Raw genomic sequence first — 17,010 nt, 5'->3', positions numbered from 1 at the left:
AATACACAGAAATCAACAGCATTTCTATACACTAACAATGAAAGATCATAAAGAGAAATTAGGGAAGTAATCCCGTTTACCATTGCATCCAAAAGAATAAAATACTTAGGAGTAAACCTACCTAAAGAGACAAAAGACCTATACTCTGAAAACTATAAGACACTAATGAAAGAAATCAAAGATGACACAAATAGATGGAAAGATATACCATGCTCATGGATTGGAAGAGTCAATATTATCAAAATGACTATACTACCCAAGGCAATCTATAGATTCAATGCAATCCCTGTCAAATTACCAAGGACATTTTTCACAGAACTCAAACAAAATACTTTAAAGTTTGGTTGGAAGCACAAAAGATCTAGAATAGCCAAAGACGTCCTGAAAAAGAAAAATGGAGCTGGAGGAATCAGGCTCCCGGACTTCAGACTATACTACAAAGCAACGGTCATCAAAACCACATGGTACTCACAAAGACAGAAATATAGATCAGTGGAACAGGATAGAAAGCCCAGAATTAAACCCACGCACCTACAGCCAACTCATCTATGACAAAGGAGGCAAGAATATACAATGGAGAAAGGACAGCTTGTTCAGTAAGTGGTGCTGGGAAAACTGGACAGCCACATGGAAAAGAATGAAATTAGAACACGCCCTAACACCATACACAAAAATAAACTCCAAATGGATTAAAGACCTAGATATAAGACCAGACACTATAAAACTCTCAGAGGAAAACATGGGCCAAACACTCTCCGACATAAACGACAGCAACATCTTCTCAGATCCACCTCTTAGAGGAGGGGGAGGGAGTGGGAGGGATCGGGAGCTTGGGCTTATCAGACACAACCTAGAATAGATTTATAAGGAGATCCTGCTGAATAGCATTGAGAACTATGTCTAGATACTCATGTCGCAACAGAAGAAAGGGTGGGGGAAAAAACTGTAACTGCAATGTATACATCTAAGGATGACCTGACCCCCTTGCTGTACAGTGGGAAAATAATTAAAAAACAAAAATAAACAAATGGGGCTTAATTAAACTTCAAAGTTTCTGCACAGCAAAGGAAACTCTCAACAAAATGAAAAGACAACCCACAGAATGGGAGAAAATATTTGGAAGTCAATCAACTGACAAGGGATTGATCTCCAAAATTTAGAAACAACTCCTACAGCTCCATACCAAAAAAACAAACAACCCCATCAAAAAATGGGCAGAAGATCTAAACAGACAGTTCTCCAAAGACGACATACAGATGGCCAAAAAACACATGAAAAGATGTTCAGCATCACTCATCATTAGAGAAATGCAAATCAAAACCACTCTGAGGTACCACCTTACACCAGCCAGAATGGCCATCATCCAAAAGTCTACAAACAATAAGTGCTGGTGGAGAAAAAGGAACCCTATCACACTGTTGGTGAGATTGTAAATTGGTGCAACCACTGTGGAAAACAGTATGGAGATTCCTCAGAAAACTAAAAATAGAATTACCATTTGATCCAGCAATCCCACTCCTGGGCATCTATCCAGAGAAAACCATGACTTGCAAAGACACGTAATCCAGTGTTCATTGCAGCACTCTTTTCAATAGCCAAGACCTGGAAACAAGCTAAATGTCCATCGACAAGGAGTGGATCAAGAAGATGTGGTACATATACACAATGGAATACTACTCCGCCATTAAAAGGAAGGAAATACTGGCATTCTTAGCAACATGGATGGACCTAGAGATTATCATGCTAAGTGAAGTCAGCCATACAATGAGACACCAACATCAAATGCTTTCACTGACATGTGGAATCTGAAAAAAGGACAGACGGAACTTCTTTGCAGAACAGATGCTGACTCACAGACATTAAAAAACTTATGGTCTCTGCAGGAGACAGTTTGGGGGATGGGGGGATGTGCTTGGGCTGTGGGATGGAAATCCTGTGAGATCAGATTGTTATGATCATTATACAACTACAGATGTGCTAAACTCATTTGAGTAATAAAAAAAAAGTGAAAAATAAATAAATAAAAGAAAAGTGGTTCTTTTGCAGTGATAATGTGTTCTAAAATTGATTATGGCAATGGCTGTAAAACTGAGTATATCAAAAATTGTACCCTCTAAATAGATGAGCTGTATGGTATAAAAATTACATCTCAATAGTTACTAAAAATATTTATATCAAAGAGTCAATTAAAAATAATCTCATTTTTCAATTAAAAAGGCATGCGTTGTTGAACCTGAAAGTTTCAGATATTGTATTTTCTCAAAAATAACTCATATTTTCTGTCATGTTTTTCTCAAGTTCCAAATGACAGAGGCACTAGTCCAGTAACTAGAAAAGGCTAGGAGGCGCTGCACATTAATAATCTATCTGGTCAGGTTTCTCAAGTCATTGTGAGAACATTTAACAGAGGAACTAAAGATGTCACATAAAATAAGCTGTATATTAGAAGTACTATTCTCTGGTTTCTTACAGGAACAGTTATTAAACAGAGCCTTAACAAAAAACCAGTGTCTGCTTTAACCAAAAGGAGATGGTCATATGAGGAATTAAAAGTATAAACAATAGTTCAATTCATTATTTCATATTAACACTTCATAGCATACATTCTGACAAGTTCTTTCACTATTACTGGAGATAACTTTCAGGTTTTAGAGAGCATTAAAATATATTCATTCTTTAGTGTTACAATTTTTAAAATTACAGTGAGCTTTGGTTGCTGGGTTTAAAAATATTTATTCCATGTGTAAAAAAATAAGAGCAATTTTAATATTTCAGTAATATTTCCAAACACTTTAAATAATACATTTAACAACTGCACTGGATTACAGCCATCTCTGCACCATCTAAGAGATAATTTAGCTTTATTGTTCCTTAATAGCTTTTAATGTTTTTTAAATCTCTCATACTTGACAGAAAATCTGCAACATAGGTGCTAATATCTGCTAAAAATATCCCTACATCATTCTAAGTCATAAAAACTAATAGTGCTCAACTGATGATGACATGAGTATCATCAATGGGATACCTGAGTAATGAGAAAGAGAGTACGAGTTTCCACAGCAATATGTCTATTTTCCAATACTTGGATCTATAAATCTGAAGTACCATTTCTTATTTTTAAGACTGCATTGTGGAAAACAATAGCTATTTTTGACTGAATGAATCCTGACCTGCCAGAAAATGTCTGAGTTTCAGAGCCAGGTCATGCCCTGGAGTTAGTTGCATCATTTCTATGCCATTTCCTACTAATCCAGACTTAATGTTTGTAATTGCATAATCAATTACTGATACTAGTAATACTGTCCACCAAGTATTATTATGTTTGAACCTGCTGACAGTAAAATACTTATAGCTTCTGCAGCTAACATTTATTAACATCTACTATGTCCTATTTACTGTGCTAGAAGCTTAACAGGGATTATATTATATAACCCTCATTGTAAAGGTACTAGTGTTATCCTCCAAAAGCTTTAAGAATTTCAACAGCACAAAAAAACTGTTTTCACTTGATTTATACTTAATGTTTCCTACCAATATGATATATCCTATTCCAATAACTCATTTATTCAAAAATTTAAACAAAGTAATTAATAACTTGCTTTCTCATACAATACCCTTAACTATGATCTAATTCGTAAATTCTTAAAGCTTAATGTCTCTAATAAATGTCTTTCTAAGTAAATGTTAACTGTCTATTATTATCACATGATTTGATAGAAAATTCACGGGTTTTTAAGAAATAAAAGAATAAGAACCATTGTATCAGACAACAAAGGTCAAGACGACAGAGTAAGGGGGGTGTTGCAGATAAATACAACCTTTTTCACAATTTTACTCAGAGCTAGGTTAGGGGTAAAACTGCAAGGAGGAGATAAAGGAAAACAGGTTAATTTTGTTACCTATTAAATATTTCTGGTAATGGGGAAAAACTGTGTGAATGAGCAACAGGAGTATGGAGAAGGCTCTCGCTATACCTTCTAATTTTGATTTAAACACATTACCTATTAAAAATTAATAATTAGAATTTTGAGTATGTGATAATTTTAGAAATCATATTAGAAACTATCAAATAAAACAGTAAATATTTTAGCTATGGATTTAAATTTTTCATCAGTACAGTTGAGTATACTCCTTTGGCAACCAAAAAAAAAAAAAAAAAAAAAAAAAAAAAAAATTACTCCCTAAACTAGGAACATGACTATTATTACCATGTGGACAGTTTAACTCTAGGATTATACAATCCTCTTTTAGTTAGCTAAATGGCTAAAAGCAAGAGCAAAGGCGATCCTGCATAAGAAAGAATCTTTATAAATTTATTCAAGAGCCAGTTGGGAGCCAGCTCCATAATATAATCGAAGAGGCCCAAGTGGCCAAACCTTTAGACTTGCCTCCATTTCAAGAAAAGCTTCCCACAACCACCCAAAATTGTTCCAGCAACTACTACTTCTTAAACTTCTACACCAAGCTCTTCAACAAGGGCACAGGAAAACCAAACAAGTATATCAAGTATGACTTCTGGTCAAGAAATGAGTTTCTGGAGTGGTAAAACTGAAAGTTCTCTTTTATATGTATTACTATTTGAGGTATATAATCATCCACTTCCTTGATTAAAGTCCTCCCCAATCAAACTCCTTTTACAAAGGGGGCAAAAGGATAGACGGTTTTTGCTATTTGTTTTTTAGGGCTAAACTGATAGCATATGGAAGTTCCCGAGCTGAACTGGAGCTGCAGCTGCAGCTGCAGGTCTACACCACAGCCATGGCAATGCCAGATCCGAGCCATGTCTGTGACCTACACCACAGCTTAAGGCAACGCTAGATCCTTAACCTACTGCAGGAGTCCAGGAATTGAACCCTCATCTTCACGGATACTAGTCGGGGTTCATTACTGCTGAGCCACGATGGGAACTCCTAGGATAGAGTATTTTAAATGTAATTTCAAGAGCAAACAATTTATATATTTATATATTTCAGTTGAGAGTTGTTGACTTTATTCAATGTTGGCTAAAGTCAAATGCTAAGTGCTTATTCCAGATCTGTTTCTTAAAAAAATCAAGAGCCATGGAATAAATTTAGACTTACTAAAGAATTATAATCTAAAAACATACTAGTCAGCTTCATAGGGAAAATTCTTTCTGACCAAGTAACAGATAATAGAGATAATATTTACACCATGCCAGAGCACAGAGGAAGGAAATCTTGCAAAATCTTTTTATGAAGCAAGTATAACACAGAAATCTAAGGATTACATTATAAGGAAAAAAATTCAGACCTCATTTCTGAATATTGAAACAAATATAATAAATATTAAACTCTCCAATAGCCACCGTGTGTTTTTCAAAAGAATTCCATAAACTTACTAATATTCTCCTGGAAATATAATCATGACCAATTATTAAATAATCTATTAAAGAAATTCACCAGGAGTTCCCATCGTGGCACAGTGGTTAACGAATCCGACTAGGAACCATGAGGTTGCGGGTGCGATTCCTGCCCTTGCTCAGTGGGTTAATGATCCGGTGTTGCCATGAGCTGTGGTGTAGGTTGCAGATGCGGCTCGGATCCCGCATTGCTGTGGCTCTGGCGTAGGCCAGGGGCTACAGCTCCGATTAGAGCCCTAGCCTGGGAACCTCCATATGCCGCGGGAGCAGCCCAAAGAAATAGCAAAAAGACAAAAAAAAAAAGAAAAAAAGAAAAAAGAAATTCACCAAATTATAGGTTATGAGTCAAAATAACACTCATTTCAAAGATGAAATAGCATTTCACACATAATCACTCGATTTAAAAAAAAGAAAAGCAATTGGTAAAATATGCATGTGGGCTTGACATTATCTTTGTCAAGAGTGAATGCACTAGCTTTTTTTAATTGAGGTATAACTGACATACATTATATTAGTTTTGAGTGTACAACATAATTCATTTATTATCGACTGATCTTACTTTTATTCATTTCAAAGTTCCAAATATTTCCAAATAGCAGTACACTTCACCCCCAAACATTTTACTAGATATCAGTACTTAAGTTCTATATCTTTAAAGCTTAGTTATATATTAAAATGCATGACTGTTTACTTGTACAGGCTCTAATAAACACATCACCATGTAACCAAAACTTCTATCAAGATATACAACAATTCCATTATTCCATAAAGTTCCCTCACATTGGGCCTTGATTTGAACACAGTATTTCTCTCCAGAGTCCATAGTCTTTTTCACAACACTATGTTACTTCTTTTTAAAAGGCCCAAAGTATAAAATATATTAGAAAATAAAAATTTTATTTCTAACAACCCTCAGCAATTAAGGTAGCTGAAAAATGGAAATATGAAAGGTAGAAAATATCAGAGATTCCTACCAGGAAAGCCAGATAGCCCAGGCACTAAATTCCAACTAAATAAATAAAAATATCTATGTCCTTCCTTCAAGAGTTAAAGAATTAATCAAAAAGAGACAAATGTCACAATAAAAACCACCTCATATATTCATTTCTTGCACCTTCAAGTAAACTAATAATGCTTGGGGGGCAAGACCATTTCTTATCCTTGTGAGGCAAGCATTAGATTAGGTGCTATATACCTTAGTGATTACTACAAGAATTAGTTAGGAACTAGAGAAAACACAAAGCTTTTGGAATCAGCCAAATTTGGACTTAAATCTCTTCATATGTATCAGCTATATAACCATATACAAGTTACTGACCTTCTCTAAGCCTCAGTTTATCTTATGAGGCCTATATTGTGCTTTCCTTTCACTATCAGCTTTCTCAATAGGTAATCTACCTGCAGACCCAGGCAAGAGAAGATCCTTCCCTGGACCTCAAGCTTTTGGGGGAATTACTCTGGCCCTCTTCCCACCACACCTCTCCCCACAGGGTGAGAAGACTTTGAGGTCAAAAGGACACACACACCATGAGCCCATGCCTCTGCCATCGACTTTTTACTCTTGGCAATCTAAACTCCTTGCTCAGAGAGCAGCAGATCTGGCTTCCAAAGTCTGCAAGGACCTTTTCCTGGGGTCTCATGTCCTGAGGAATTATGAACAGAGTATGAATGTGAGAACTGGGGGTTTGAAACATATGTGTAAATGGTTTGAGTGCTAAGAAGAGATACGGGTTTAACCTCAGAAAGCAAGGTGGGCTGATTCTGGCATGTAACTTTGAAGAATCCAGGAATTTTTTATTCAAATCTGAACTCAAGTTCCATGTGAAAGTTTATTTATCAAAGTGAAAGGATAAAATATATTTTATGCTACAGTATGTTAATTTAACTTACATGTATATGATATGTAGGTCTACATTTATATTTGCTCTAGACCCTGCAAATGTTACAAATAGGTATATCTATATCTACCACTAATAACCTTACATGTATATTGCCATTCACTTTCAAATATTATCATATTTAGTCATACATTATCATAAGTTACGTTTCATTAACCCCATTGCACACATTAAGAAACATGGTTAAGAAATCTGCCCAGAGCCCTTTTCTTCTATCTCACCATCACTCTCTTAACTCCCACATATCTGAGCGTCTTCCTGTAACACAGTATCAATACTATACTCTCCAAAACAATGTGCCCCTAATCCCTAAATCCAATCCTTATTTTCCATGACCTTTCTTTAGCACCCGATACTGTTAACACATTTTTCTTTCTTTTTTCTTTTTTTTTTTTTTTTTTTTGTCTTTTTGCCTTCTCTAGGGCCACTCCCGCGGCACATGGAGGTTCCCAGGCTAGGGCTCTAATCGGAGCTGTAGCCACGGGCCTATGCCAGAGCCACAGCAATGTGAGATCCGAGCTGCATCTGCGACTTACACCACAGCTCACGGCAATGCCGGATCCTTAACCCACTGAGCAAGGGCAGGGATCGAACCCGCAACCTCATGGTTCCTAGCTGGATTCGTTAACCACTGCACCACAACGGGAACTGCACATTTTTCTTTCTTAAGAACGACTTTCCCTTTGGTTTCCAAGGTTAGAGTTTTCATTTCTTCTCTTAGTTTTTGTTCTTTCTCTGATTCCTCTTCTTTCTCAGAGTTTTTGTGAAGAATGAATAAGACAATGTTTTTGGATAGTGTCAGCATAAAACATATTCAGGGAGTTCCCATCGTGGCTCAGTGGTTAACGAACGCAACTAGCATCCATGGGGTCATAGGTTTAATCTCTGGCCTCACTCAGTGGGTTAGAGATCTGGCGTTGCTGTGAGTTGTGGTGTAGGTTGCAGATGTGGCTCAGATTCCACGTTGCTGTGGCTGTGGAACAGGATGGCAGCTACAGCTCCCACTGGACCCCTAGCCTGTAAACCTCCATATGCTGCGGGTGTGGCCCTAAAAAGACCAAAAAAAAAATATATATATATATATATATATATTCAATAAAAGATATGGTTTCTTTTTAATCTAAAAGGAATAGCTATCATTTTAAAGTACAGTACCAATTACTCTACTAAATGATACATAACGCACACATACTCTTCCATTTATCCTGAAAGCACCATAAAACTGATTTTCAGATTGACTGACAAATTAACCTGTATTAAAAACCTGGCTCCAACACTCTCTAGCTTTATGAGCCTGAGTAAGTCACTTAACTTCCCTGAGCTTCTGCTTCCCCATCTGTGTAATCTTACAATGTTCTTACAAGAATTAAATGAAACACAAGACATAAAAACACAAAGTAAATGGTATATGGTCAATAAATGTTAACTCCTTTCTCTTCTTATTTCTACCAGTTGAATACCTTAGTTTTTTGTCTTTCCCTTGTGTGGGTTTCTAAAAACTACATCCTTGATCTTTTGCCCTTCCTTCTTTATACTCTATACCTGCACTTTATCATACTTGTGAGCTCAACTCTTCCATAAAGATAGTTTTGAATTGTCTGTGACCATGTCTAAGTGTTTAGGCCCATATAACTAAGTTTTGCTGGTTCTTTCTACTCAAGAATCCCAGTGCCTACCATATCAAATTGCTCCTTTCCCTCATAAAATAAAGACTGGGGGTAGGGTGACATAAAATATCACAAAGACAAAAATTGATAGGATGGATGATAAAGAATCTAATTTCATGGTTTCAAGCTGGCCTTAGAAAATTACAAAACTGGAGAAGATTCTCAGAGATCATTTCGAAAATTTGTCTCCTTTTTTCTCTTCCCTCATTATTCAGACATGAAATTCTAATCCTTCTATTTTCCTAACCTACAAAGTCCCAAATGTTCCTATTCCTTTGAATTCCCTCACATTTAAATGCCCATTCATCTAACATTCAATTATACTTTATCTTCTATTAGCAATTTTCTTAAATTTACATCTCCCTATGCTGTAAGTTGTTTAAGTCCATTAACCATCTCTTACACTTTTCATCTTCTTTATAATGCTGCCTGACTACTATTTTAAAGATACAGTCAACAACTCAGACATCATAAATTAAGATGTTTTCAGATTTTTTTCTGATGTGGAAGGAAAAGCTTTTCAATCAAAAGTTTGGTGAACCTTCCACAAACAGGGAAAATGTGACAAATAAGTAAATTTTCTATTTCTATCCCAAGGATTTTAGTTTTGGCTGTAAACAGAAAAAAAAAATCTTTTAACAACTTTCCTTAGCCATGTGTTAATACTTTATAAACTATTTCCAAAAACTGCAAATTTTTCTTCAAAAATTACTTAAACCAGCATTACCTTGGAGATATTGCAAGTTCAGTTCCAGACCACCACAATAAAGCATATATTGAAATAAAATGAGTTGCACAAAATGTTTGGTTTCCCAGTGCATATAAAATTTATGCATATACTATTATTATAGTTTTTAAGTGTTTAATAGCATTATATTTAAAAAATGTGCATACCTTAAAAATATTTTATTGCTAAAAAATACTAACCATCATCTGAGCCTTCAGTAAATCCTAATCTTTTTACAATAAAACAAAAAGCACTGATGACAGATTACCATAACAAATACGATAACAATGAATAAGTTTGAAATGCTGAAAGAACTGCCAAAATGTGAGAGAGATGAAGTGGGCAAATGCTGTTGGTAAAAAAGTGCTGATATACATGCTTGATGCAAGACTGCCAAAAATCCTTAATTTGTAAAGAAACCCAGTATCTGAGAAGTGCAATAAAACAAGATATGGCTGCATTTTCTAATATACTTACTAGCTACTAATTTCTATAGGAAAGTAATTCTTAAAACTCTAAGTCTCAAAAATCACAGACTGATGTGCTGTTTGCTAAATATTAAATAATTTTAAAACCCAGATGATAAAAATAATTAGTCTCAAGTTTATACAAAGAAATAGCTGCTTCTTTGGTTGAATATATCATATTTAAAAATTGGGAGAATTTGATTACATTTTCTTTACTATGACTGAAATAGAAAAACTACAAGGGTAATAAAACTGATTTTGATTTGCTTATTTTACCTGAGTAGCTTTATCTTTCATGCATGAAGGGTAATGAACATGAGGATCCCGTGGCCACTGTCCCGTGAGATAAGGTCCTGTTATTGTATCCAAAGAAGAGGTTCGTCTTATTGTACTAGAAGTTCGAACTTGCTGAGATTTTGGCCTGTCCACTATAAAAAGTGAAAAAAAATTAGATTAGTCACTAATGAATAAAGTAAAATTTAAAACTATTTAAACACCACAATTTGTTGAATATCACCCTATCAATTTTCCCTCAATATATATTTACCCTTAATAACCCTCTTGTATGACCTAAGGAAATTTATAGACTCTCTCCAAAAAAAAAATACATTCACATATTAAATTTTGCATACAAATCCAGGGCTGTCATTCCTATGCAGCCCATCCACTTTAGAGACCTATTCTAAAATCTGTCATCTCCACTGCCATTACTGTAATTAAGATTTCATGTCTCCACTGGACTGCCAATTTCCTAACCGCTATCTCTGCATCCATCTTTACTAAATCTTAGAGCCACTTCCCTCCGCTGCTAAAAAGAATTTCCATGATTATTCATTGTCTTTAACTTAAAACCTATTATTTTTTCACAATTCAGCTCCCATATACTTCAACACTCAATGTCTTACTACTCTTCCATAAGCCCATGCTAACTACTAAATGCCATTCAAACTCATTGCAGTTTCCCAAATGTGAAACACTTACTTCTCTGCCTCTATACCTTTTATTATTTCCTGCATCTAAAATGTTCTTCTTCCTTGTTCACTTGACAAGCTCTTATCGACCAGCTCAGATATCACACTATCTCTGTGAAACCTTCCACAAAGCCTTTTCTCCATCTCTGTCCTTGAAGATATACACACTCTCTTCTGATTGTATGGAACACTAAATTTGTCTTTCTTCCCCACCAGAGCAAAAGTTTGGTCCCTACAGACTGAAAAAGGGTTGATGCTCAATACCTATTTTAATGAATTTATCCACAACTATACAAAAATAATATGTATAAAGAATCTTATATTTTAATTCAGTTTCCTCATTTATGGATGAAGAATTTGAAGCCCAGTGGGGTAAAATTAAATTGTCCAATGGAAGAACTGCTAACAGGTGACAGAGATTAAAAGGAACCATGATCTCTAGACATTCTACATGGTTCAATCATTCTACTATAATAATCTACTTTTCCTCTCCATACGGGTACCATAGGTATCTCTGTTGAAAATTAAAATGATCATACTGAAAAGAAACTATAAAGGACTTTTCATTATGCATCTTAAAACAATTTACTAAAATTCAGTGGATTAAAAGCTTCAAGGACCAGCCTTATTCAGAGGTGTATCTCACATCGAACAAAATACTTTGCGCATTACAAAAGGTCAAGAACACTTGATACTGAATGCTGTCCTTTAACCATCCTTCTGAAACCAGAATACGAAATTACTTTTTTAAATCAGAAAACAAAAGAAAATGCAGCATACTATGAAGTACCATATTACTTATATAGTTATACAGTTACATAAATTAACTAAACTTAGTTCCTCAAGGGACTGGTTCTAGGATCTTATATATCAAAATCCAAGAATGTCCAAGTGCCTTATGGTTGGCCCTCCACCTCCGGGATTTCCACATTCAAGGATACAGAGGGCTGGAAGGCCGACTGCATCTTACAACTAGCAGTTGTGATTTCTTCTTTAACCTACGAATATTAGCAAAGATCTGAAAATTACCAAATCTTCTCCCTATCTTTATTACTTAGCTCTAGCTTTATTTTGCTATATAGGCAGAGATTCTAGGATAATCTATTTCTACTCTTTCTCTTTGGCTGCGCCCACAGCACAAAGAAGTTCCTGGGCTATAGATAAAACCCGTGCCAAGGCAGTGACATCACCAGATCCTTAAAGCACTAGGCTACCAGAGAGCTCCTATTTCTACTCTTTTGAATAACTGAATTTTTATTTGTGACCAAAAACATGGTTGATTTTTATAAGTATTTAATGAGTCACGGAGAAGATATGTTTTCTGTTTTCAGACTACATAGTTCTTTGCCTTGTGCATTAACTGAAAATTTTAAAAATATGATAATGAAATTATTATTGAGATAAAACAGTTCTCTTTACTTCCTGCAATTTTTACCTTTTATATTTAGTTCTGTATAATTTGGCTACATATTGATCCATGACATTATAATGGTAAAGCATATAAGCCATAATGATAATCTGTTCCATTTATTACTTTATACTTTTAAACTCTGTCAAATTGAACATTATGACCCCTTTATGCTTTAGATGTATGTAATCCACTTATACTTAATAAAACTTCTTTAAAATTGGTTAATATGGATCATTTTTGTTTTATGATAAGTATATGAAGATTCTATAAACAACCCCTTAATCCAAAGAATATGATATTCTAATCTACACTTGCTAACTTTTACTATAATTTTAATCAGTGGCTTTTTGCTTATCACATTCAAAAGATCCCACTTCTCCCCTTAGCGTTTACTGTCTATGATTAGTTCTCTGTCTGAAAGTGGTCTACAAGTTATTTTAACTGAGTCCTCCTACCAGTAAATATTTAAGTATGCAGCAACATGTGCATACTTACAGGTGAGGTATTCACTTACAGGTGAGGTTTGTATTATATTAGTATTATATATATAGCATAAACCAGACAAAGCAGAAATGTGTATGTATGGTATAAAAAATAAAAATGTATACATGTGAAAAAAAATGGATGTTTTCTTCCTGTACCTCAATGGGTGGCCTCACCCACTTCAATGTGAAGAACACTGGGATGAGGGGCTTGAAATTTGGTGCTAAATTCAATCTATGCATTGGCCAGTTAGCTCTGCCTAATTCTATGATATAACCCTATTTATTAAAAGGCCTCCTCATTATATCCATCTACAGGTTGTATTTTCCCTTTCCTCTTCCTCCCTGGCTAGGGAACAGTGGTAGATAGGCCTGGGGCTCCTCTGGGGTACCTTACTGAGGACTATACAAAATAATTCTTGCTTTCTAATGCCAATTGGAAATTTAACTTTAAAGTGATAAGAGTACAACAGGTTTAAAAACAAGAAGCTATATTATAAGAGAACTCCAAATCTGAGTAGCATAGCAGGGATTGTTCTAAAAAGGCAGAAGATGCTGGATATATCTAACCACCAGAGCACTGTAATATGATGCTAAATTAATTAATTTGTTAATTAATAATTCATTAGCAGCTACTCTTCTAGAATTTATTAAATTTAATCATCTAGTCATCTCCTCAAAAGGTCACTTTTTAAACTGCCAGCCACAACAATAAGTACCTTCAAACCTAAATACAGAACACTGTAGGCAGAATGCTTAGGGACACTAGAAAAATGAGACAACAGACAAAAAGTTCCATATAGCTTCTTTGGAAAGATATCTTCCCACCCAAGCAAGGTATTTTGAACACAAATAAAAGTTAACTACAATAAAATTTACTTCCAAAAAATTATAAGAAATTCTGAAAAAATATATTCAGTAGGTTCCCTTTTACAAAATGAAAGTGCCAAAGAAAAATGAAATCAAATACATAAGCAAATGAAATTTAGATTTTAATAATTAATTTGATTAAAGAATTTAGGCCTGTTTCCAAATTTTACAGTATTTTATAGCAACTTTATTTAAAATCTTTAAGAGAAAAGCAACGAGTTTTTCATGATGTTTATAATTTAGCTCATTCATATTATAATCTCAATCTTCATCACTGAAATCAAACTAACAAATTCATGGAGCACAGACTGAATACAAGACATTATGCTGCTTCTCTTCAACTTCAAAATAGCCTGAAATTATAAAGTTCCTAATTTAGCGATCAAGAATAACCAAAAGTAAATTCAAGTAGGGAATATTCCTGCTATTGGTTCACTGAGATTAAGCATAAATTTGCTAAAGATCTATTTCATTAATAGAGATTTGCTTCGCTATTTCTATAACAAGAGCTACTTCCTTGAAAGTTAGTTTTAAGTTTATTATCACTGATGAAGAGTCTCTCCTGACCAAACTTTAGTCCGGCTCCTCTGAACTTCCCAATTAGGCCCTAACTTTTGGACTTCTGTGTTCATCTCTGCATCATCCAATTTTAACAAGAATCCTACTAAGACAGGTTAACCAGAATTCCCTACCCTCAATATCTATATCTGATCACCCTCCATATCTGATCAAGTTCCTCATCTACCACCATCCTCCATGTAATATCTTGACTACCTTGGCCGGCCTTCAGCAACAACCCTGCTTAGGTCTGTTAAACCAGAATCCCCCTTATCTGATGTTTCTTTCCCTTCAGTAATTTTTTATTTATTCACACCCACCCTTCTACTTGGCTATAAATTCCCACTTTTCCTAGTTGCATTCTGAGCTTGAACCCAATCTCTCTCCCCCACTGCAAAAGTGCATCACAGTGGTCCCTACACTTAATGCGACAGTTCCCCTTTGAATAAAGTCCGCTTTACCATTCTTTAATACATGTGCCATGAACATTTTGTTCTTAAACATCACTACCAACATAATGAGAAATATTCTCCTTCCTTTCCTCACAGTTATAGAGAACAATTTTCAAAATAAATTTCAAAAAAAATTTAAGAACTATACAACTAAGAATAAAAAATGTAGAAAGGAGTAGACTGGTATACCTCTCTAGCCAATCTAATGTACATTAATACTGATCATCTAGAAGAATTCTGATTCCAAAATCAGCAGCATCTAGGCACTTCACCAATGGCCTTTAAGGGTCTTTTTTCCTTTACATGTAAGATGAAAAGTTAGCCAAATACATGGGCCGCTTAAAATAAAATCATCAAAATCAAATGAACTTCAGATAAGAGACAGGAAGGACACCAGATCCGAATATGCTGAAATAAAACTAAAGGGCAAACACTAAAGCCCTCTCAGTATGAGTAGATTCTGAAACACTAATCAACCAGACTTGGAATCCTGCCATAGAAGCAATCTAGAAAACATGTAGAAATGACCATATGGCTACCCTGCAGAAATCTGGAAAGGAACCAGTCAAGAAGCTGACAAGAGAAACAAACATGCTGCTGACCAAATGAGGCCTGACACAGCCTGTAACCTGAGGTCTGTCAAGAAAAACAAACAAACAAAAAATGTAGTCAAGCAGCCATTTAGGAATGATTCTCTAGGTTACAGCTCACTCAAATCTGTGTCAAATGACACGTACATTGAGATGAGAACAGTTGGAGGAAGGCCTTCAGTCTGTTTTCAAAGAAAACCCTAGAGAGTATCTATGTGTATCAAGGTTGTAAAAGAAAAATTCACCGAGATGGCCATGAAGGCTGGTGATAAGAACTGGAGGAATACAAAACAAATTAAGACAGAATTCCAATATTTGGAATACATCTACAGAGGAATTACATAGATGGAAGCTGAGATGCTAAAGATTTTCAAGTTCTTTTTTCTTTCTAGTGGCAAAATGACATTTCTTTAAGGGAACTTGGCAAAGTCGTGATTAACAGAAGAGCATTCTGTAAACTTAAAGAACTTTCCATATATTCAATTAAGAGATGCCAAACATTTAAAATCCCATAGGAATAACAGGTTCAAATATTAAATAATCACAAAGTAACAGCAACTAAAAAACAACCAAAATAAGAATGACAATGGAAATTAATATTGTTAATGAAAGGTAAGCAGATATTCCCTAAACAGAAGATGAAATGTTTCACAGAATTTTGTTTCAAAGCACTTAATTTCCAGTTAAAGCATTGGTAGAGCTTGGAAAAATTTTAACCAAGTGCAACAGATCTACTCTTATACCCCAATTTAAAAAGAAAAAACTAACAAGACAGACTACAATAAAGGCTATAGAGTGGGCTATATCTTGACAACAAATATTAATGATGAAACTCATTGATTTTTTTTTTCTTTTTTGGCCATTCCATGGCATATGGAGTTCCCAAGTCAGGGACCAGATCCAAGCTGCAGCTGCAACCTAAGCTATAACTGTAGCAATGCTGGATCCTTCATCCAGTATTCTGGACCAGGGAGCAAACCTGCATCCCAGCACTCCCAAAACTGTGCCAATCCAGTTGCGCCACAATGGGAATCCCTCCTTGATTTTACAGTAGGGAAAACTGTAATAGTTCAAAACAAGCTAAAAATCTTTTTTTGATGATAGAAGCAATTAAAAAATCCCAGAAATAGAAAACTCAGAAATGATGTGTTTGAAGGCGAGGAAGATATGAAAAGAGAGGTGATCAAACTCAGAAAAGATTTAGAATAAAAGAAAAACTTACTTCAGGAATGAAGACTAAGTTACAAGAAACACAATGGGTAATGCCTTAACGTAATAAACACAATAGATAATGTCTTACCAAAAATAGAAAATGGAACATAAAATAAATCTTAGAAGTGATGAAAAGATTTTGAGAAAATAATTAGTATTTAACATAAGACTGTACAACATTTTTAGCAGAAGTCCCTGAAGACCAAAGCAACAAGACCAAAAGTACCAAAAACTATAATTAAATAAAACTCTCCTAAAATAAAAGATCACTTCCCACTGCATATTGAAAGACCATACATATATCTGAGGAAGATGATACAGTCTA

General features: G+C 34.9%; 1 protein-coding gene across 10 annotated transcripts in view; it reads right to left on the bottom strand.

Moving 5' to 3' along the window:
* GLCCI1 (glucocorticoid induced 1) overlaps positions 1–17,010 on the bottom strand; it is a 116,346-nt gene that overhangs the window by 76,948 nt on the left and 22,388 nt on the right. For all 10 annotated transcript variants that reach the window (XM_084977094.1, XM_084977089.1, XM_084977092.1 and 7 more), the window contains one exon: positions 10,416–10,567. In XM_084977094.1, the coding sequence (XP_084833220.1) occupies positions 10,416–10,436 (21 nt within the window). In that variant the 5' untranslated portion in view covers positions 10,437–10,567. The remainder of the gene's footprint in view (positions 1–10,415; positions 10,568–17,010) is intronic.

Source organism: Sus scrofa, chromosome 9 (genome assembly GCF_054392235.1).
Source record: "Sus scrofa isolate SSC_HxYL_T2T_F1_AM1 chromosome 9, Sscrofa_HxYL_maternal_Yorkshire_Landrace_v2.0, whole genome shotgun sequence".
Lineage (NCBI taxonomy): Eukaryota > Metazoa > Chordata > Mammalia > Artiodactyla > Suidae > Sus > Sus scrofa.
Note: the sequence above shows the minus strand (reverse complement) of the source record. Positions and strands in the feature narration are given on the sequence as shown.